The sequence below is a fragment of the Pimephales promelas genome, chromosome 1, assembly GCF_988280905.1.
Source record: "Pimephales promelas chromosome 1, fPimPro1.hap1.1, whole genome shotgun sequence".
In the NCBI taxonomy this organism is placed as follows: domain Eukaryota; kingdom Metazoa; phylum Chordata; class Actinopteri; order Cypriniformes; family Leuciscidae; genus Pimephales; species Pimephales promelas.
Genome location: NC_142769.1, coordinates 9,991,174 through 10,016,574, shown reverse-complemented (window position 1 = coordinate 10,016,574; position 25,401 = coordinate 9,991,174). Strand labels below are relative to the sequence as shown.

The window sequence follows — 25,401 nt, the reverse complement described above, 5'->3', positions numbered from 1 at the left end:
ACTACACAGATGTGAACCAATCAGGCTTCAGCATTTTAAGAAAACAGGAGTTTTCCCCATAAGCGTCAGCTAAAAGAAGATGCAATGCTCGTTCCAGTTATCTCGGGAACCAGGGTTACGTGAGTAACCATAACTTTTTTTATGTTGCACAAATTGTATATTCTATCCACCTAATCTATCCTACCCATCATAGCACACCCATCATCTATTTTAGATTTGTTTTAAAGATCATTATGTATAATGTATGAGGATGGGGACCCAAAAAATGTCGAATATATAAAATAAATATAAATATATATATATAAATAAATAGAAACAATGAGTTTGCTTTAAATGGCTGTTGCCTCTGGATATTAGCTGTGTGTGCATGTCTGCATGAGATGACTCAAGCTGCACCAGCGAGCAGACAGGTGGCTTGCGGCCCGGAAAAGCAGATCTATTCCCACGAGGGCAAAATTCCACAGAACGAAGAGTAACGCTTCCGAATAGAGCTATCAGGTTACTCGTGCAAGAACCTTGTGCATTCAGAACCCAAGGACCTCTGCCAGTCACAGAGCACACAACGACAAACAAAGGGAAAATTCAGCCCACAAGAAATTATAATATGACACAGATGTGGGCAAAAGCAAATCTTATTTGCTATTTAAAAATTTTTTTAAAAATCAGCTGGATAAAGCTGCCCTCAGAATGCGGTTTGTTACATAAACCCCGGAAAATCTGATCTTAAGCGCTTGACAATAACCAGACAGACAGAAAGACAAAAGCACAAAAGCAGCACTACAGAGGATACCAGAACTGACATATGAGTATGTCTAGTCTGAGAAACATTTTCCAACGGCTCAAATCAGTTCAATTCTATTCTATTCCATTAAAATAAATGTTATTCAATTTTATTCATTATACCTGCATGACAATATTTAGAACTGTAAAAGCAATAACAGAAAATATAGAAAACAATCAAATATATGACAAATTTTAGTATCGTGGATGGAAAATAAAGAAATCAATAAAATGCATTGTTTATTTTTGATAATACTTGTTTCTAATTGTTTGGCCATTAAAATCCCATGATTGCTGAGCACAGAAAGCAAACAGTAAAATGTACCTTATTTAAAAGAGATCTTGCCATTCAAACTCAACCCAATCATGCGCAATTAAAGGCCACTGTCAATAGGGGTAGTTCATTCATTGTAATTGGCTGCTTGAATATTTTTAGTGCTATTTTTGACTGATTACATCTTCATCGATAAGGTATTCTTGTACTGTATGTAAAATGAAATAGTGCAATAGTGAAAGATTTTGTGATTCTCTCTCTCTCTCTCTCTCTCTCTCTCTCTCTCTCTCTCTCTCTCTCTCATTCTCTAATAGGCTTACAGGGTAAGTGGGATCCAAGGGTTTGAGTTTGTTTCCTCTCTGGAGGTGAGCTTTACCTCCTCTCACCTCTTCGCATGTTAATGAGGCTGGAAGACGCAGAACAGCAGCTCACGCTACAGGATTCCCCAAAACTATCCCTACAACTCAACATACAGTACATACACTGTTCACTAGGGATGGGTTAAAAATATCTTCTGATATGAAAGAAATTCCAGCTTTCAAATTATCAAACAATTAATGTCCTTTTCACACTCTTTAATGTAGTGTGACAGTATAACACATTCTGCTGAAATATGTGACATCCTACTCTACGTGACACAATTTGCTGAAACTCTGTGATATTCTGCTGAAACTCTGTGACATTCCAAAGAAATACGTGACATTCTATTGAAATTATATGTGAAATTCTATGTAACACTCTACTGAAACGACATGTGCCACATTCCACTGAAACTACGTAACACAGAAACTCTACATGACACAGTCTGCTGAAACTCTATGTAAAACTCTGTAAAACATTCCACTGAAACTCTATGTAACATACTATACAGAAATTCTAAAACATACTCTAAAACCTTACTTAACATGTTCTACTGAAACTCTACATGACACCTACTAAAATTGACCACTAATCGCTACTTATTAAATTGTACTAAAACTCTGTGAAATATTCAACTAAAACTCAAGTCTATAAGATACTAAACGGAAAATCTACAACACTCTAAAACTCTACATAACACATTCTTCTTAAACACTACATGACACATTCCACTGAAACCTTGAAAATCTACAATATAGCCTACTCTAAAACTCTACTTGACACATTCCACTGAAACTCTACATGATAAATTCCAATAATACTCTATGTGATACATTCCACTTATACTCTTAGTATGAAACTACACACAAATTCTACAACACACATTCTATAAAACTTTACATAACGCATTAGTCTGAAACTCTATATGACACTAATGAAACTCTGCTTGCCACATTCTAGTGAAATTCTACAACATACTTTACAAAAATTCTGTACTAAAACTGTACATGACACCATCTACTAAATCTCTACTTAACTCTATTAAACCTTATACTCTAAAACTCTACTTGACACATTCCACTGAAACTCTACATGATAAATTCCAATAATACTCTATGTGATACATTCCACTTATACTCTTAGTATGAAACTACACACAAATTCTACAACACACATTCTATAAAACTTTACATAACGCATTAGTCTGAAACTCTATATGACACTAATGAAACTCTGCTTGCCACATTCTAGTGAAATTCTACAACATACTTTACAAAAATTCTGTACTAAAACTGTACATGACACCATCTACTAAATCTCTACTTAACTCTATTAAACCTTACGAATTTATTCAAATTCAATGACACCTTAATCAAATTCTGTACAACATCCATTGTAACTCTATCAGACCCTCTATACTTAAACATTGTCTATTCAAATTCCCCACACTTAACATGATTATGTGCGTGAGGTTAGAGGTTTGGTGTGGAGAAGAATCCCATTGCTCTGTACTAGATGGACACAGTTACTGTTTGTTATCTTGCTGTGTTGCTGAGCAGCTGCTTTAATTTATTTCAGGAACAGAACTGAGAATACACAGAGGAACAATTACAGACACACCGTGCTCTGATCCCGGTCTATCTGACTCTTCCACTCTGCTGAGGTGTGATGAGCTGAACATGAAATGTTGAGGGAAATGATAGGGAAGACCGGGAAAACAGCAGCCAAAAGAGAGAGTAGCACAGCAGGATTTAATAAGCCAAAACTGCATCAGTGGATCACACACACACGGTAATGCAGCAGAAGCTAATCCAAAGGTTGCAGGTTCAAACCCCCGAAGGCTTGATTCATGGGCCTGAGGATTTCTGAGGTATCCTATATCTAATTACCAACATTAGTGCGTTCTTGAGTGGACCGCTTAAACCCAGATTGCTCCGAGGGGATGTTCCCTGTTCTTATTGTACCATGAGACATTACTGGGTAGAAACTAAACAACTAGCACACAGAAACAAAAGAGCCTTAATGCACACACACCAGGTCTAAAAAGATTTGACACAATATACAGATACACAAAAGTGGTTTCAGCTCCGCAAGGCAAATTTCAATATTAAGGAAAAAACTGCACGACACACTTCTAAAATTCAGCACAACCTGTACTTTTAAAACTCTACATTGCAAAAACTCATCATAGCTGTATCTGTGTACGTATACACTACAACTCCCCAAAGCTGCATTTAATTTATCAAAAAAACAGTAAAAAATAAAAAATAAAAATGAGAAATGTTACCATTTTAAAAACTGACATTTGAATATATTTTAAAATGTCATTTATATATGTGGTAATGCAAAGCTGAATTTTCAGCAGCAGATTATTTGATTAAAAAATAGAGTAAATTCAGTACTATTGTGAAACATTTTAATTTAAAGGAACTGATATGGAACTGATATGATTATACTGTGAAAAGTAATTTATTCCTGTGATGCAAAGCTGAATTTTCAGTCTTCAGTGTCACAAGATCCTTCAAACATTTCTCATTATTACCAATGTTTCTTGCTGCTTAATATTTTTTGTGGAAACTGTGATACACTACAATTTACAAGTTTGGGGTAAAATTATATATATATATATATACAGTATATATATATATATATATATATATATATATTAGAGCCAGACCGATATATTGGGAATTTTCCAAACTATCGGTATCGGCAGTTGTAATGTCCGATGAATGAATATTTCAAATATAAAATAAAAACGGACGAAACACGCTTGAACCATGTCATGAGTGTTGGAGTTGTATAGTTTGTCCACCAGAGGGCACTCTACACCGTCCCTGTTGGCAACACTCGTTTCGTTGGTCACCAGACATACATTGCTTGAAAAACAATTAAAAGAACATCTCCATCAGTTCTCTTAACTCAAATAAGCATGACAAAATTTGTGACTATCATGTCCAGTTTTGCTGCTGTTAAATAAGCCGAGAGTGAAGCGGAATTAGCTAGTAATAGTTACTTTACGTTGTTACAGTGTAGTTGATTGAGACTGTCATATTATTTTAGTTAAAACTCACAAATAACTACAAATAACTAATGTTAGGGAAATCGGTTAATGTTTTGTTGCGCGTTTCTGAAATAAATAAAATAAATAAAAAAATACCGGCCGATATATCGGAATATCGGATTTTAAAACCAAAAAATATTTGTATCGGTATAAGCCTTCAAAATCCTTTATTGGTCGGGCTCTAATATATATATATATATATACATACATAAAACATTAAAAACTATATTCAGCAAAGACATTAAATTGATCAAAAGTGACAGTAAACACATTTATAATGTATATTTATTATACACATGTATAATGTAATATTATTGTGGTTTCCAAAAACAAATTAACATTTGCTGCAATAAAATATAATTCTTCCCAACATTGATAATAACCATTAATAATAATTGATCACCAATTCTTATTGGAATGGTTGAAAATCCATCTTTGTCATCACAGGAATAAAATACATTATATATGTGTATATATATATATATATATATATATATATATACAGTCGTGACCAGAATTAATCATACCCCTGGTAAATATGATATAAAATGGCTGTAAAAAATAAATCTGCATCGTTTATCCATTTCATCTTTCATTCAAAAAATTGGCAAAATCCTAATGAGAAATCACAAAGGCCAAATTTCCTGAATCATCCATCACAGTGAATAAAACCAAAGAATATGGTTCTGATGTGCATCAAAAGATTGTTGAGCTTCACAAAATAGAAAGTGGATGTGAGAAAAATAGCTAAAGAATTCAAAATTCCCATTTTGACCCTCAGGGCAATAAGTAAGAAGTTATAATCAACTAAAGATGTTACGATTCTGCCAGGAAGAGGGTGTGTGTCTTATTTACATGTTTTTTAGAGTGTAATTTTCACAATATTACTGTTTTTATAGGATTTTTGATCAAATAAATGCATCCTTTGAGAGCTTAAGACACTTCTTTCAGAACCATTAAAACATCTTCATTGTTATAAACTTCATATCAGTAATATGCATGATTCTGGCCTAATTGTGTCTGTGTGTCTCACCTCTGGCTCATGATCTTGTACGCATCAGGCAAATAACAGCGTGTGTTCTCCATCTGCGCAGGGTCGGCATCGCAGATTTTGTCATCAGTCCGACCATAATTTGCACTCTCAATCATGATGACGTCCGTGCCGGGACAGCGCAGCTCGATTGGGTAACTTTCACAAGACAACTCCCGTCGAACGACTGCCATGGGCACCGGAGCACGACTGAATGCTGCAAAAAGTGAGAAGAGACATTCAGTCAAAATAAAAACTTGATGACAATATGACAATTAATGCTTATTAACCTAAGAGATGAAATAAAATAAAAAAATAAAAACTGAGCAAAATTTTTTTGAGAAATCATTGCTGCAAGATAGAAAAAGAGACTTGTCACGAGACTTGTCATTGTTGACATCAAACCTTGAGACATGAGCTCAAAGCCTTGTCAAAGAAGATCATTGGTCAAAAAGAGCTATTCACTTTCAGTCTATGAAAAAGAGACATTCTGTATTTTTTTTCTTTCTTTTTTTGCATTACAAAGAAAAAAAGGAATGTAAACCATTACTATTCCTTAAATTATTTGACAATAAAAAAGATTTTTAATGGAATCCTTGATCACATGCATTTATTAACACCCCTTAATATTGACACCATAATGTTCAGATTAGTGGTAGATCGATATGTGTTTGTGAATAATTGATAGCATTTACACTAAGCAAGTAACATTCATTTATGTTAATAAGTCACATACCTAAGGTAGCCTAAATTCAATGTGATTCAAATGGATTGCGGATAATTTAGTGGATATGTTGTAGATGTGTGTGTGTGTGGAAATCCTATATCGCACAACAGTTTGGTGAATTCGTCCTAGAGTCACTCTTTCCTGATATTTCTGGATCGAGTGGCAGAACATATAAAACAGGATCAGAGATCATTTCTCTGCTCTAAATCTTTCCAGATCAGAGTCTTTAGTCCCGGCTGGGTGATGGACTAAAGCTGAGCTTGTCTTCAGCTCAACCCCATGGGTTTATCTTTGGGACAGTAAAACCTGGATTGTGTGGTCACTGAAGTATTTCGGTGTGGATTTGCTCTGGACGACTGTCACAATGGAAGAGCTGGCAGAGACAGCAACATTTTGATTAAAAGTCTGAGGACATTTAATGGATTCCACAAGTTTGTCTGACAAAAACTTGTAGCAAAAATAAATAAATCACCATCTAATCTCAAAGTGGTCCCCATACTTTATACTGTAAATAAAAGTATGTGTACGTCTGTATATTTAAAATTCACCAACATGAATAAGACAGGACTGAATTTGTAAACTTTGAGAACAAGAAGCTCATTAAAAGAGGTTTCCTCACCTCTTCATCTTGTTATTTGATAACATGAAAGAACTGTCAGATTCTTGGTCCTGATGCAAACACCTGTTATAAACCAGGGCGGCATAAAACAAACCTGATCTCCACAAATAAGGCTCTGACACACTCAGATCCACCATTCACTGCCCACCGCGCATCATTGGGTTTGATTTTAATTGGTTTCCAGCTTCCGTACCGCACCTTTTGTGTGAATCTCTGCGTTTAAAACGGAGTGTGACTTTTGTCACACTCGTGTGAACAAACACTCGCCCGTCGATGACAGATCATTAACCATGAGACGTCACGGGACGCAGCGGAGCTCTCACACACACTCACGCTTCTCCTATCATGTTTACTTTCACTTCATACGACATACCTCTGGAGAGACAGACTGACAGAGACAGTGATCGATCTGATGATAAATAGACAAAGAGTAAGTAACCCAAGTGATATACTGAATAATTGAATTTATTGTTGAGGATAACCAACAATAAATAGAGGTTATAATATATAGGTTAAACCACCCAGAACAAACTAGCAATTACCCTATAGCAACCTCACCTAATCTTACTCTCTCTCTGTCTCTCTCTCTCTCTCATATATATACGTGTATATATGAAGAGTTCAGATGCAAAAGCCTCTAAGTGCCATTTGAAATTTTCTTCTAGAATGATAATTTTTATCAAGCTTGTATATTTAAGTTCAGTGATTTCACTTAAATGGCAATGATAATTACCTATTAATTGTTATTTAAGTGACATTACTGAACTTCAATATACAAGTTTGATAAAAATCATCATTAAAGAAGAAAATTTCAAATGGCATTTAGAGGCTTTTGCATCTGAACTCTTCATATATATATTATGGCTGGACAGTGTGGCAGTAATGATACAGTACAAAATGAATAGACTAGACAAGTAACAAGAACACAGTAAACAAGTGAAAAAGGACTAATAGCAAATTAATTAAAATATTAATTAAAATACAATAACACAAACAGTGTGTGTGTGTGTAATGAAAGGATTGTGTGTTTGTGGTCCTTTTCTCTCCTCATCCACACCCTGACACCTGGACTGCTCTGACATTTAAAAGTCATCATTAACATCAAAACACAAGCCCATGGGGCTCCACACACACACACACACACACACACACACACATTCCAAGGGGCCTGGTCAGAGTAATCTCACAAAAGAGAGAAAATCTGCCTAAACACACAGGTCAGAAACATCAGGGTGAAGGATTATCCATGCTGTGTGTGTGTGTTGACAGATGGTCTTCACCAGTCTAATATCACTGTTAAAGAGTCTCTCTGCATTGCTGTATGACTTATGAATGACAGACAAAGACAATTAAGTTCTTAACTTTTTGATACCTTTACACACAATAACATTATGAAGAACTCGACCTGACATTACACAACCTAACAAAACATTCCCAGAAACCGTTCATCATTTTACATTGTTGAGTTTAGTGGGAAGGTCACGTGGCTCCAAATAAAAACAATACAGTATAATAGTATACTCTTAAGTGTAATATCATTTTCTTTTATCTCATAGTATAATATTAAAACAAAATTGCACCAGGAAGAGAGTAACAGAATGTGACTGGGCCAAACAAGTAACGTTAGGCCTATGTGAAACGTCTGTGTGAAACTACTTTCTTGCGAGTTATGTTAGAAATAGCAACAAGGGCTGTTTTTGATATTTCTTATATGCAACAGTTCACTAAACATAAACGAAATATTGAGTAACTTACATTTTAGATATAATATTGTCCGTTATTCGTGTTGCTGCGCCAAAGAGAGCAGTTCCGAATCCGAACAAAGTCATCGATCCGAGCCGGTGTGTTTTGATCTTGAATAGATTCAGTGTTTCTGAACAAATCGCTTGAGTGAATGATTCAATGACTCAATGAGATAAGAGTCACATGTTTCATTTCAGAAAGAATCGCATTTTCAAACAAATGAGTTGAATGAATGGTTCATTGAGTCGTGGTTCAAAGATATTTATGTGCCGCCCCCTACTGGTGTCACCACAAAAACTGTAGAAAGATTATATTATATTATATTATATTATATTATATTATATTATATTATATTATATTATATTATATTATATTATATTATATTATATTATATTATATTATATTATATTATTATTTTTTTGTATTGTAACATTTCTCCTATTGGAAAGATGCCACTTTAATAATGATTTTGCTAAAATTGTGTTAAACTTGCATTAAATTCCCATGAGTTTTGTCATTGACTTTCAGATGTTTGGGGTAACTACATTTAATATATATATATATATATATATATATATATATGCTCTTACTATGCTTGTTTGTGTAAACATCTCCTAAAAGACAAAGAACAGCTTGAGATTTGAATGTGGCTAAATGGAGGATCCGGCTTTCTGAGCCTCCAAAAGCAGTGCATAACCGGTCCCGGAGAAATGTATATTTACAGAAATGTCCATGACATGACATTGTGTAACATTACATAGTACTCCATGACTTTTTAAACCTTTAAAAAGTTTAAAATATTCCTCTGTGTGTTCCTGATTGTTCTCAAAGTAGCTTATATTGAGTAGTGAAGCCAGACACTAATTACCATTGTTTGCTTTTCTTTATCTTTCTTGCAATTGATTATTTCACTGAAGCATTAAATAAGCATTGACAGAAAGAGCAAATGAATTCCATAACTTGGACACAGCGCGTTTCTGTGAGTGTGCATGGGTGTGTGTGTGTGTAGAACATCTGAGGTTGTCGGTTTGTGTTTGCTTGTTTGCAGGTGGTAAACACACAGTCCTGTGAGTCTTGAGCGATGGCTTTGGATGGTTTGACCAGCTTAGTCAATAGTGTGAAGAATGAACGCTATGATGAACGCCTCCACCTGTGTGTACATGCATCACTGTTTCCCTTTCCCACAAACACTTATAATGTAACAATATATATATATATATATATATATATATATATATATATATAGGACAATAACATAATTTGACAATGTGAACAACACTTTAATGAACATGAACTCCACTACATCTAAGTTAATTCCGAAATGTGTTTTGTATTCCATCTAAATGAGCATGTAGACAGTGTTTGTGCTGACAGAGATCCACGAGATTCAAATGAATAAACACTGAGATGATGCGCTTAGTAAAAGGAGACATTTCTGTCTGATGAAATGGTGTGTAACCTGCTGAAAGGATAGCTTCACCGGCAGAAGATTCTCTTATATATGATTCCACATAAATGAGCCGAGTACATGTGTAAGTGAAAATCAGGCTGTAAATCCATCAAGCAAGACAAGGTTCTTTGAAGATGTGAGTGTTTCTGTGCAAAACTCTGCAATGGTGATCCAGTGTGTTGAAAGGCTGCCAGGGTGTTGCTGCATTCAGAGGGGCTTCTGTGTAGTTGCTAGGGCGTCTCAAAGGTGTTCTGGGCAGTAATGGCACACTTTGATATTCTTGTGCTCGGTAAATTACATAAAATGTTGCCAACCACTTGGCCACCCTTAAAGGAGAACTGCGGTGCAAAATGAACCTTTGGTCTAATAAAACATCGGTACCTAGTCAACTGTTCTCTGAGATTTGTTTTCATGATAATCGAATGTAAAGAGTTTTATCTCTAAAAACTGTTTAGCTTATAATGCTAGTACTGGGGGCATTTACTAAGTAAAAAGAAATCGCTAGTTTATACCACTAACAAGGCAAAAAAAAAAAAGCCCCACACTCACACAGTAACATAATGAGGGCCCATACATGCAAAACGAAGCATTGAGAACTTTGTAAGTGTACAGACCGTTTAATAAGAAGACAGTTCACTTTGTGTACTTCGTTTACATGTATGGACCCTCATTATGCTACTGTGTTAGTGGTATAAACTAGTGATTTCTTTTTACTTAGTAAATGCCCCCAGTACTAGCAATGTACACTAAACAGTTTTAGATAAAAACTCTTTACATTCGATTATCATGAAAACAAATCTCAGAGAACGGTAGGTACCGATGTTTTATTAGACCAAAGGTTCATTTTGCAGCGGAGTTCTCCTTTAAATCTCATTGGTCCAAATACCCTCTCCTTTGTAATTTTATTGTTTAGATTCCTTCCAATCAGAGAATGTCTAATTGAAGAGAATAGGCACTGGCTGGTTACTTCCGGGTTCTGGACTGGCTGCAGTAACGCGTCTCTGTCCATGCGGGGGCGCTCGTGGTCGAGTGCAGAATGAATGGGAGTCAATGGGGTTTCACCCCAAAAAATCCACGTTTCTCAGGATGTAATTTTTTGTCAAGTAATTTGAAAGTTGCATTCAAAAGGGAGGGCTAAGAAAATACACTCAGCTAAAAATTGCATTTTTAAGTTCACTTATCTGTTCTAAAAATCCGTTCAAAAATGTGATGACGTCACACAATAGCAGAATGCTAGCGTGTTCCAGCCAACAACAGCCTAACCTGTAAGAAATCAAAAGGACATAAGTACTCGTTCATTCGACTTTTGGCTTATAACCTATATTGAACTTGCGGAATCAACAATAAAATCTATTTTGATTTAACGACAAGCAGGTGAAAGAGACACATTTAGCCATTTAGCCCCATAGACTCCCATTCATTCTGCGCTCGCCCGCGATCACCTCCAGTGGAATTCTAATAGAACTGCAACCAAGATTATACACAACGGGGCTAATAGGAAGTGCCAAGGCTCTCCGTTAGACGGGCTCTGTTCCAATGAAGATTCTCATAATACTTTGTGGTTCTTTTACCGAATCACTGTATGTTCTGCCCCCACTTTGTGTTGCATTAGAGACATCTAGTGGTGTAAAGTTGTATTGCATTAGATTTCTTTTTAGTCCCCCCTCTGTTGTTTTCCTGTTTGCTTCTGGAAGCTTAAATGCTTCTTAGTCCTGCAAATCTCATTATATGGCTATTTCTTTCTTATGGGATAGCTATTAGACTTGCATATTCATGTTTATGTACACTCACCTAAAGGTTCATTAGGAACACCTGTTCAATTTCTCATTAATGCAATTATCTAATCAATCAATCACATGGCAGTTGCTTCAATGCATTTAGGGTTGTGGTCCTGGTCAAGACAATCTCCTGAACTCCAAACTGAATGTCAGAATGGGAAAGAAAGGTGATTTAAGCCATTTTGAGCGTGGTATGGTTGTTGGTGCCAGATGGGTCGGTCTTTTCACACACAACCATTTCTAGGGTTTACAAAGAATGGTGTGAAAAGGGAAAAACTTCCAGTATGCGGCTGACCTGTGGGTTAAAATGCCTTGTTGATGCTAGATGTAAGAATGAGAACATGGATCCATTATGCCTTGTTACCACTGTGCAGGCTGGTGGTGGTGGTGTAATGGTGTGGGGGATGTTTTCTTGGCAGACTTTAGGCCCCTTAGTGCCAATTGGACATCGTTTAAATGCCACGGCCTACCTGAGCATTGTTTCTGATCATGTCCATCCCTTTATGGGCACCATGTACCCATCCTCTGATGGCTACTCCCAGCAGGACAATGCACCATGTCACAAAGCTCAAATCATTTCAAATTGGTTTCTTGAACATGATTTTGACTACTCCGTACTAAAATGGCCCCAACAGCAGTGTTGTGCAAGTTACTTCCAAACTGTAACAGGTATTACTTGTTACTGTTATTTAAAAGTAATTCATTACCTTACAATATTACTGTCCCAGAATTGTAATGCGTTACATTACTCATGTATTACTTTTGAGTTACTTTCACCAAAATAACTAAGTAGAACTTAACTTTTGGGCTGTAACGATATGCAATATGAAACCGAAATCGCGATTCGCCACACGACTCAGATCAACGAACCTACAGAATCGCGACACACCTCTTCCAACTCCAGCGTTATTCTCCTTACCGTCCAGATCCAATGCTGCCTTATCTTTAAATTAGGCTATTAGTATTATTTGAAGTTAACATTATAAAATACGTAGACCTACACCACAAAACTAGTTGAGGATAAATTATTTAAAATTGGGGAAGTCCAGCATTATGGACATGACATTTGCAGTCAAAACTTGAAATACAAATTCTCAGAAAATACATGTATTGAAACGTATATAGGCTACTTCCTTAAAGGACTCCAGACATTAGACAAATATCAGTCTATGTTTTATTTTTAATATTCGGGAAAAGACACACATTCATGCGTGACAAAAAAATAGGAGGCAAAATAAATTTTTTGTAATTCTGTTAATTACACTGCACAAATCGGATGAGGAAGGGTTGGCTCTCCAGTCTCCAAAGAACTTAAAATATTTATTTTATTTTATTTTTCGTGTTCGCATTTATGAGGAAAAAACAATGTTACAGACGCGACCGCTCTGAACTGGCACTAAAAGACAACTGTAATACAAGCCTCACTAAACATGTAACGAGTAAAATATTACTGAAAATTGATTAGTAATGCCTTACACTACTGCGTTACAGCAAAAAGTAATATGTTACTGTAATGTATTACTTTTGTAATGCGTTACTTCCAACACTGCCCAACAGTCACCAGATCTCAACCCAATAGAGCATCTTTGGGATGTGGTGGAACTGGAGCTTCGTGCCCTGGATGTGCATCCCACAAATCTCCATCAACTGCAAGATGCTATCCTATCAATATAGGCCAACATTTCTAAAGAATGCTTTCAGCACCTTGTTGAATCAACGCCACGTAGAATTAAGGCAGTTCTGAAGGCAAAAGGGAGGCAAACACAGTATTAATATGGTGTTCCTAATAATCCTTTAGGTGAGTGTATATATGGGCAGTTTGTTATGCCATATTGTTATGTTTTCACAGTTTAACAAAATTGGAAAAATCCTTACTAATCATAAAATGCCTCTCTACTCCGGTGAGGCTTTATTATTTTATGGATCTTATGTTCGATATCTGCTACGCTAACCTGTCAGTGTCAAAGCAAGAGCAGAATACTGTAAAATGATACTTTTATGGATGAATACGTCCTTGGAAGTAACAAGAATGTTCAAAAGAAAAGGTACTAATTATGTTTAAAAAAACTAACTATGTTAGTAAATGCTCTTTAGCAAATAAATGCAGCCTTGATGAGCAGAAGAGAGAGACTTTCAAAAACAGTGGTTAAATGGTGGTGGTGTTTGTTTCTGTGATTTTGGAGAAAAGACTAATCCTGAATTTTCCCAGTTTCACCCAATATTGATGCTTGGCATGCAGTAATAATCAGATATGTGCGGCACATAGCATTACAGCAACATTGTTCAACAGCGTGTGCTATCTCTGAACGCTCAGGGCTCATATCTGCCAATGCACTGTTTAGCAATTTCCCCTTCTTTCTTCCTGTGCAGTTGCCCTTACATCCTCTCTCTCTCTCTCTCTCTCTCTCTCTCTCTCTCTCTCTCTCTCTCTCTCTCTCTCTCTCTGCCCTTTGCAAATCCCTTTTGCCACCATATTACTGCAGGAATGCCGTCAACTAAAACACATACACAGACACTCTCAATGCTCTGAGGCTGTTGTGATTTTAACGGCTCTTGACAAAACAGAGGGTTTAATTGAGGTCAAATAAACAACAGGAAATTTTTTTTTCTTCCTTTTTCCAAGAGCTTCCGGACAAAAAAAGAAAGAAAGTGAGAGCGAGCTTCATTCTGTACACGCAGACAGCGGAAGCGCCATAAGTGAGTCAAATTAAGCCTCAGACACTAATTACGCCACACTGAAGCATATTGGCTAACCACAAAACCCACTAAAGCTTAGACTCTTGCATATAACAGTGTTTAGCAGTAAGAGCACTGCCTTATTCCTTAGGCCGCACACACATTTGATTGTTTTGACTGAGAACGGCATGACTCATTGATAAATCACACACACAGTCTATTGTGTCATGTTTGCTTGCACAAACATATATCGCGATTAGTGCTGTATTGCGACAATCGCAATCGCGATGTCAAGCCTATACGATTATATGACGCAAATTGCTGCGGTTTTAATAAATAAAGTATATACATGTGTGGATATGACATGGGATATGGGCTGTGTGCCCATTTTCTACACCTCTAATAAAAAGAAGAACTGAAAAAGAAGACCAGTCAGTTTCAGTTTAGGCAGTGGCGCGTATGCTCACATTGTGACTTTATCCGGTGTGCAGCGTGGAGAACAGAGGTGCGTCTCAATTCTTATTTGTGCATCCTCGTTTCCTTTCCTCGCGTCTCAGCTCCACCCCCGGGTGCGAGGGAAGGCTGCAAGGAGAGAAAAGGAGTACGGAGCAAGCGTTTTTATACACTGGAATACTTGATCACTCGAGCGTCACTTCACAGCATCATCAGCAGCGCTCAGAGGATGTGGCCTTATGTTGTTGAAGTTTGGTTATTTAAGACATTCATAATTTCTTGATTCTTAATTTCAAAATTCATAAATTCATAAGGTTTCTATAAACTGCAAAGGTAAAGTATAAATTAAAATGATTGTGACTGATGTGAAGGGGGAGGAGAATTGATAAGTGCGTCACGTTTAGTCGATAAAACAATTCCAAAATTCTAGCCTACTCTTTACTAAAAGTTAATAGTAAATTAACACGAATGAACAATAGGTGTGTTGACGGATACAGTACAATTTACCGAAATGTTCATGCCTCATACATAATACATAATCAGTTTTTTTTTCAACCACGGAAAGAGGTCAATAACAATACATAAAAAAAAAACGTTGCATTTACCTCAGGAAAGCCATTTAAATAGCACGTTAGTTGGATAGATAGCTAAATCATATATAGACAGTGTTGTGCAAGTTACTTCCAAACTGTAATACATTAGGTATTACTTGTTACTGCTATTTAAAAGTAATTCATTACCTTACAATATTACTGTCCCAGAATTGTAATGCGTTACATTACTCATGTATTACTTTTGAGTTACTTTCACCAAAATAACTAAGTAGAACTTAACTTTTGGGCTGTAACGATAAGCAATATGAAACCGAAATCGCGATTCGCCACACGACTCAGATCCACGAACCTACAGAATCGCGACACACCTCATCCAACTCCAGCGTTATTCTCCTTACCGTCCAGATCCAATGCTGCCTTATCTTTAAATTAGGCTATTAGTATTATTTGAAGTTAACATTATAAAATACGTACCTACACCACAAAACTAGTTGAGGAGAAGTTATTTAAAATTGGGGAAGTCCAGCATTATGGACATGACATTTGCAGTCAAAACTTGAAATACAAATTCTCAAAAAATACATGTATTGAAACGTATATAGGCTACTTCCTTAAAGGACTCCAGACATTAGACAAATATCAGTCTATGTTTTATTTTTAATATTCGGGAAAAGACACACATTCATGCGTGACAAAAAAATAGGAGGTAAAATATATTTTTTGTAATTCTGTTAATTACACTGCGCAAATCGGATGAGGAAGGGTTGGCTCTGCAGTCTCCATAGAACTTAAAATATTCATTTTATTTTAGTTTTCGTGTTCGCATTTATGAGGAAAAAACAATGTTACAGACGCGACCGATCTGAACTGGCACTAAAAGACTGCTTTAAAACTTTCACACAGTCTGTTGCCTTTAAGAAGTAAAAGCAGACAATACACTGTAATACAACTGTAATACAAGCCTCACTGAACATGTAACGAGTAAAATATTACTGAAAATTGATTAGTAATGCCTTACACTACTGCGTTACAGCAAAAAGTAATATGTTACTGTAATGTATTACTTTTGTAATGCGTTACTCCCAACACTGTATATAGAGAGGTGTATTTTGCCAAATATGTACACTATATTAAATATTTATTATATTTTTACCTATCTTTAAAATATTGTAACATTGTTATTATAGCCTAGTAAAAACATTATATTTAAATTGAGTTGTTATTTTTGACTTTTAATAATAATACCAACTGACCGGGCTCTCTGTATGTTTACAGCATTAGGCGAGATACATTATTTGTCTTAAGAAAAATTAACATGTATCTACTGTTAGGCTACCTAATATTTATCCAAATTAATCGATATTGAATCAAGATCGGAATCAAGATTTGAATTGAAGTCATTGTTCCATGTAAACATTGTAACATTTTGTCACTAAACGTCACAAAATTCTGTTTAGTTACCAAATGTTTGACAATCACAATAAACTTACACCAGTTTAGACAACGCACGTTACATTCTGCTTAAATGTCCTTGTTTGTCTGGACAGAACGTTCAAACTATTCTTATCCTAAGGTCGTCATATAGTGACGCTTTTGACAATGCGTATACATCCATCGCACATGGCACCCTTTAGTTGTCAACATAACATGCTTCGGTTATGGGTAGGTTTAGTTCTGGGATAGGGTTAGGGTTAGACCACTAGGAGGCGCCTTCTGGCCCATATATATCTGCGTCTCATATAGACGCTAAAGGGTGCCATGTGCGTTGGATGTGTACGAGTTGTCAACTGACGCCTTGGGATGAGAATGGGCTGAAATATGGTATTTTCATTTTTATTTTTTCACATTAACAAATTTGCAGTAATGCAAAAATGTCATTATTTAATTTTGGGGATTTTTTTTTTTTAATTTAATATTAAAACACTGTGCATTTAGTTGTTGCAAGTTTAAGTTGAGAAATACACATTTCAGCATTATCACTAAACTGTGTATGCATTTTCCGTGAGAACCAAGCAAGTTGACTCATGAAACCATTTCTTTATTATATCGCAATCTCGCATTCACAATCTTGACCTCAATAATCGCAATATGACATTTTACCCAAATCGTGCAGCCCAATGTTGTCAAATTGACAAACGCATGCTTCTGCTTACATACATTACTTAAAGTTGAGTTACTTATCTTAATGAAAGTAAACTGAAAGCTAAATAGATAACTAAAGGTAGAGATCACACACACAAACACAGTCTATTGTGGCATGTTTGCTGGCTGAACACAAACATATATTGTGATCAATGTGGTCCAATTTACAAACACATGTCTCTGCTAACATACATACATACATACATACATATTAAAGTTGATGGTACTTACATTTATAAAAGTAAATTGAAAGGTAAATAGATAACTAAAGGACAGAAAACACACACACACACACACACACACACACACACACAAAAAATGCCCTTCCACAATTTCTTAATGCATGTGATCAGAAAAGTATCCTATAAAATCAGAAAATCATTTACTGCAAGAAGTCCATTCTGCAGACTTTCGGCTAGAGTAGCTGCCAGGTTGATTGATCATGTGATCTCAACTCCCTTCACTTCAGATTTGCATGAAGTCAAACTGTTCTCAAGTGTGTGTAGAGTCACTGGCCACGCCCACATGCTGATGTCAACGGTCGCTGTCACTCACATCACACGGATACAATCAGGTCAGTTGCTGCTGGTGATGTGAATGCAGCTTGACTTTGTGATATGCTCATGTTTACTTCAACCTCCACTTTGATGGATGATTAAGTTGTCAGAAAAAAAATGAAGGCAAGTAATTTTTTCAAGACCAAGGCTGTTATTTTAGTATCACTGTCTGGGATACTAATTATAGTTTTGTTAATATTTTGAATCAGCCTTTATTTCTACTATATTTTCTGTTTTCATTTTGATTTAGATAAAAATCACAGTTTAGTTTGATTTTTTTTTTTTTTTTTGTCATTTTTATAAGCCTTTTATTTGTTTTAATTTCAAATAATTTTCCTTTTATTTTAAGTAATGAAACTATACTGATAGCAATCAATTATAGAAGGGGGTGTTAATATATATAAATTAAAATTGTACCTACCGGACCAGAAAACCAGTCACATGGGTCATTTTTTTTAAATTATATTTATCCATTATCTGAAAGCTGAATAAATAAGCTTTCCATTGATGTATGGTTTTTTAGGATAGGATCATATTTGGCGGATATACAACTACTCGAGGATCTGGAATCTGAGGGTGCAAAAAAATGGTAACAGTGAGAAAAATCACCTTTAAAGTTGTCCATTTATGTTCGAGATTATGCTGCATTCACTCACAAAAATAAATATTTTATATGTTTATGGTAGGAAATTTACAAAACATCTTCATGGAACATGAACTTTATTTTAATATTTTAATGATTTTTGGCATAAAAGAAAAATCGATAATTTTGACCCATACAATGTATTGTTGACTACTGCCACAAATATACCCGTGCTACTTGTGACTGTTTTGTGATCCAGGGTGCGTTCATGTGTTTTGAAGGAGGAGTGGCATTGGAGACACTCTGAAGGGAGGGTGGGATCATATGCTTTCAAAAATAGCTTGCAATTGCTATCCGAAATTACCCACCCAACCTTTAATGATAATAACTCTGAGCCACAGGTCTACAAATTCTCCATTGCATCAACATTTAATTTTATTTCATTTTAAACACACACACACACACACACTAAAAGTAACTATAACCTGATTTAAACTTCAGTAGTTGGGCAGAAGATAAAAATGATTATTGCATGTGTGGTGTGGGATTTATGAGAAACATCTTTGCCCTGTTTGTTCTGGCTGGCTGATCGCGCGCTGGTATTTTTACCTTTCCTCGCATCCCTGCTGCTACAAAGACATGAATTAATACAAATTACATCTCAAAGCCCCTGTATTTACTTACATAATGAAGAGCAGAAATTATTCCGACACGTAAATTAAAAATGATTTCATGCGTACATGCATCTCTTTTCTCTCAACTCTTGAGCTGCTAACGGGCTGATTTAACGGCTGCTGTTTAAAATCTCCCAGCACGTCAGAGAGCCACTGACAAGCCAAATCTGACCCATTTAGAAAACAAAGACAGATAAATATAAATCGCTCTGTGTGTTTCCTGTAGAGATGAGAGAAAGCGAATCCCCGGAGAAAGCGAAAGATGAAGGCTTGAGGAGAGAAATAGGACTGGTTAGGTGGGGGTTGACTACTAGCTATATCCCACCTGATAAAAAAAAAAAAAAAAAGACAAATGAAAGGAGAACAAAAATCCAAGGAAAAAAAAAAACACATGGTAGTCGTTTCCCTGTAGATTTCCAAATGAAAAGAAAAATGCATGCCGTCCAGAGACAAAACAAAAATAACACTCCACTGAGCCCATGAAACCGTAGAATGCTTGGGTGTTTTAGGCTGGGTGTCAGTTGTGGGTCACCTATTTTCAATCACTAAATTGCAATGGGTTTTAATCTATGTTGTGTTCTCATCTTCACCTTAGGTGGATGGAAGTGCTGTTCTTTAAAGAAATAGCTTGGTACATGTGGTGACTATTAAATGTCATCACATGGATTTTTTTTTTTTTTTTTTAAACATACCAATGCATAAAATTCATCTGAAATCAACACTAGTGGCAGAAATTATCCCTGCGTCCCAATTCGCTTACTTATACTACGGCCTAAAAGTATGTACTCTTTTTGTGAGGAAAAAGTACATACTTTTGAGTGTGTAGCAAAAGAGTGGGCAAGCTTTGGGACATACTATCACGTCATCTTTAACGGACAGCTCTGTCGCGTGCTGCGTGCATCCTGTCACCGTAAACTGCCCTGTCAATCATCTTGTCACAGTTAAAATCCTCCATTCTATCTAATTTTATTTCCTACCGTTTCGGAGAGCACGTTCATCTGCCAGTTGTGGGTCTTTCATGCTCTCCTCGTGTTTGCAATTTGAATATAATGATGCATTTAAAACGTAACGGCTAAACGTGTCTTTACAAAAGTTCACAATGCTGCTGCAAATGCAATATAATGTGGAGAACATTGAATAAATTCATTTTCGCCAGGTTAGATAATGATAATTTCACTCAAAGCTCTTTATCTAAACCTCTCTACACAACTGCAGGGACTCGCGCGTCCTCCGTATCGACTACGTGTCTATAGTTTTTTTAACACTTTTTACTCGTTCTGTACTCGTATATGTATAGTGTACTCGTTATTTTTACTCGTTTGTAGTTCTAACCGAATCCTCGTCCAACGCGCAATGGTTTGTGGGCAAAATCAGCCGTTAGAGTGTGCATCGATCTACACTTCGGATTCTGACCAGAAAAAGTAGACCATCCGGGTATATTTGAAACACTCATTTCAACATACTACGATTTGGGACGTATTAATTCTATTTTCGAATACTATTTAGGACGGATAGTATGCGAATTGGGACGCAGCATATGATTACAGCGGCAGATTTTTGACATATTATTGAAGCAGGTTAATTAATACTTTATTTCATGTGGTTCCTTAAGCTATTTAAGGAACTCAAAACACTTTTACCATTACAAGTTTAGTAAGCTGATACATTTTGATGTTTGCAAACATAACCAGCTCAATATGTTTGGTTTTTCTGTAGTACATTTACATTTATTCATTTAGCTGACGCTTTTATCCATATAGCGACTTACAATTTCTATATATGTCAGTGGTTGAATGCCTCTGGAGCAACCAGGGGTTAAGTGTCTTGCTCAGGGACACATTGGTATCTCACAGTGAATTCGAACACGGGTCTCTCACACCAAAGGCATGTGTCTCATCCACTGCGCCATCACCACCCAACTTGCTCGCCAGTTCACTTGGCAGCTAAAATCGCACATTCACATCAGCAAATACATTTTTATCGCTTGCTTTTGTTAACTGTCACGGCTTAGCAGAAGGAACAGGCTGACAAGGGTATGTCTACACAAAGAAAAGGTTTAATTTAACAGCATGTAATATGAAACATGCACACGCGGACAATAACCAATGCGGGACAGAACTGACTGGGAGAATATATACAGAGGGTAAATGAGGGAACTAACTTGACACAGGTGGATGAAGGTTAACTAATCAAGGATAAACAAGAACCGCTGCAGACAAGAGAGAACAGAATGTGACATTAACGCTATCAGTTTAGTTTAGTGTAGAAGCAATGTTATTTTAACGTTAAAAGCACAAACCTTTTAGCACCCCTTAGTTTCCAAACTATAGCGATACACAAAACCACCGACATAACAAAAAATGTACAGATTCATCTGCTTCAGGCTACATCTACATTAATCTGGATACATTTGAAAACGGCGTTTTCATTTTAAAGCGATCTCCGTCCACTAGCATTTTAAGGCATTTTCCGACGTTTCAGTGTGGATGAGAAACTTTAGGAATGCATTCGTGAAAACTCAGAAAAGCTTTCTCTGAAAGAATTCTTCTGAAAGAATCATTTTATTTAGCAAAAATATCTCATGGGTGCAGGTTGCACACAGCCACCATATGTTTGCACTAATACGCAGCTACTCTCATGTATTGCCGCAGGACAGCAAATGTGAGTACATTTTCTGTCATCTTTGCTGGACATGAAGAGTGCGCAAAGTAACAAATTTTAGTATCAGCGTGAATAGCACATAACATGTACTACTGGTATAACAAACATAAATATCTATTGGTACAAAATGCATCACATGACTAAACTTATGTGATCATTTTTAAATACCTTCGTTTTGACTGTCCACACCACAACATGGAAATGGCGTTTTCAGATGTATCAATCTTTGGAGAGCGTTTTCAAAAAGCTTCATTTTCATTAATAAAAATGCCATCTCAGTGTGGACGGAAGGCCAAAACGGAGAGAAAAATGAAACTGTACTAGCTTGGACAAGGCCTCAGGTAAAACCGAACATATTTTTATCTTAACTCAATGGACAATTCATTTTGAAAGTGTTGGGGAATGTGCAAGAAGCAACGTTTTCCAAGAAGCCTGGGTTGTTTAGTGTTCTGTGCAAGAAACACTGAAGTCATACGTGTTTGGAGTAAGTCTGGATAGAATTTTATTAAGTTACAAGTTAACTTCCAATGGTGCCATGTGACCATGCCAGAGCATGAGGTGTTTCCTGTTGCATTATGAGACTGGAGCAGCATGACCAATATCTTTGACAACATGTATAAATGAAACATCTGTATCTGTTCTCCATCGCCAGGCATGTATAATCAAATATAAGCATTGCGTAATCAAATATAGCGCAACTAGTCACGGTCATGCAACAATGATAAATGACCAACTGACTCTTCCTAATGAAGCGCTGGTTAAACCTCACATCCCATGCAAACATTCAACAAGGAAATACACAGTTTGTGTAAAACAAATGTGGCATTACTGTTGAGAATTATTTGATCAAAAATGACTTTAAATTGTAATTTGTGACGTTAGTCTACAGTGTCACATGATTCTTAACAGTGGTGGAATGTAACGAAGTACAAATACTTTGTTTCCTTACTTAACTACATTTTTCACGTATCTTTACTTTACTTAAGTAGAATAAATAGTGAATACTTTTTACTTTTACTTCGTTACATTTTGCAGCAATTATTATACTTTCTACTCCACTACATTTCTACAACTTCTGTTACTTTTTCATTACATTTTCTGGTCAGTTTTTCCCTGCCAAAGCGTAATCTGACCGTTCGTTCGTTGCACGTTTGTCTCACCAGTGACGTTTGGTTGCCATAGATATATCAACCCGGTCACACTAAATGCGTCTCGCACGCAGTGCGTTTATCGTGCAATTTAAACGCGAAAATTTGTTTTTATGTGCATAGGAAACGCACCGTGTGTAATATGCCTATACATTTGGTTAGGATTAGCCTATGGCAAGCCAAGAGGTTCAGAATTACACTATAAATTAATCACGTTTACTGTCAAAACATAGTTATTAATATATAGTAAGGATAAGCATGATGTGCATATTGCCTAATTGCAAGCTTGTTTCAGAAATGGTGACAACTATTTTTTTTCCATCGTTATTGAACATCATTATAGGAGTATTTGGTGGAACGAGTTAGAATTAAATGTTTTATTAATCATTAGAAAAAAATAGACATTAAGAGAATAAATTGTTATGCAAGTACTTTTACTTTTAATACTTAAAGTACATTTCAAATCAGGTACTTTTTACTTTTTACTTAAGTATGGTTGTCATTGTGTTACTTCTACTTTTACTAAAGTAAATATTTATCTGGTTATTTGTACTTTTACTTAAGTACTGAGATTCAGTACTTCTTCAACCAGTGATTCTTAATAAATCAACCTAATATGCTGATTTGTTGCTCAAGAAACATTTCAAATTTTTATTATTAATGTTGAAAACCGTTGTTGCGTAAAAAAAAAAACGTGTTTTTTTTTTTTTTTTTTTACAAAATTTCATATGAAAAACCAATTACTTGAAACAGAAATGGTAGTTTTACTGTGAAACCACCAGTTCTTTACACTGAAGTGTTTGACGAGTAAAAACAAGTGTATTTACAAATGTCATATAATCTCCAAAATGTAGCCAAACATTAGCTTATGAATGTAAATTTATCACAGCACACTGAATATTAATCATACACTTGAAATGTTTTGTCAATGTTCAAAAATTCGAAAATTCATGTTGTGCCACATCTACAGTATACAGTATCAACGTGTATTTATCAAATCAAAGCAATTATTCAAAATCACTGAATAAACCTGAGTTACACCAATGAAAAGAATTTAAGCCTGTGATCAAGTAGAACTTTATACATTTACTTTATTAAAACGTTCCTGGTCTTTGAGCAAAATTTCTTTGTAATCAGTCATCATAATGCAGTAAACATTTCAGATTCGGGATGACGGAGTGAAGCTGCGTCTTCACATTCAGAAGTGATGATTGATTTTTTTCAGGGGGTTGAATTCACAAATATGAGTGACTCACCATGGAAATGAAGCATTCTAGCGAAACAAACAAAAGAGCAGCTCAACTCTCTCCGGTTTCGCTGGGAATGAGATGGCAGAACTAAGCAAATTGCCGCTGAAAGGAACTCTGGGAGGGGCGGCGGAGATGCACACCTGTGGTTTCTCCACACAGGAACGCTTTTGTAGCGAGTATCTCAATGAAGATCTTGAGTGATCTTCAAACACACTCCCAACAGTGCTGGAGGTCCATTCTTCACATTTCAACACGTTAAAATAAAATATCCAGCCTCTGAACTGCACTTAATTAACCAACAATACAAAGAACAACACAAGAGAAACAAACTGGGTTCAGCCACGCAGTTACCCATACGAATTTGTCATGAATGAGTAATGGTGTGCATTTCTTCCCCAGACGTCCAAACATCGCTCTGTTGTTGTTTGGAATGCGGTAAGTGATGTTCTCTTCGGTCTGGTATGTAAAAGCATTCGGGGGGCTTTGTGTAGATGTGTGCTTGTTTAGTACTGAAGACGGCTAATGGCTCTTTGCTTTGCCTGTGGCTCCAATGCAAGTCTTCAGAGCCTTATCTATCAACAGGTCAATTGACAAGCCCTTTCCTGTCTCTACGACTCAGAAGAACAAATAAAAGAGGCAATTAAATTTTCCTAGGTTTTCCTGTGACATGAGAGGAAGAAACAGAGGAAACAGAAGGAAAATGAATTGTAACATTACAAGGCTTGTGTTCAAGATTCTGAAACTTTTAGTGTTGTTATTGCTGAATAAAACAAAACCTTAAATGATATAGAATCATTTTTATTAACTGAAATAAAATAAAATGGCATATACATTTTTTTTTTTTAAATTAACCCTCTGGGGACTAAGCCCTTTTTGGC

The 25,401-nt window shown here is 36.0% G+C and overlaps 1 protein-coding gene across 25 annotated transcripts in view; it reads right to left on the bottom strand.

Moving 5' to 3' along the window:
• Positions 1-25,401, bottom strand: part of LOC120477782 (adhesion G protein-coupled receptor L3) — a 375,074-nt gene that overhangs the window by 234,721 nt on the left and 114,952 nt on the right. For all 25 annotated transcript variants that reach the window (XM_039669601.2, XM_089125499.1, XM_089125755.1 and 22 more), the window contains one exon: positions 5,512-5,725. In XM_039669601.2, the coding sequence (XP_039525535.2) occupies positions 5,512-5,725 (214 nt within the window). The remainder of the gene's footprint in view (positions 1-5,511; positions 5,726-25,401) is intronic.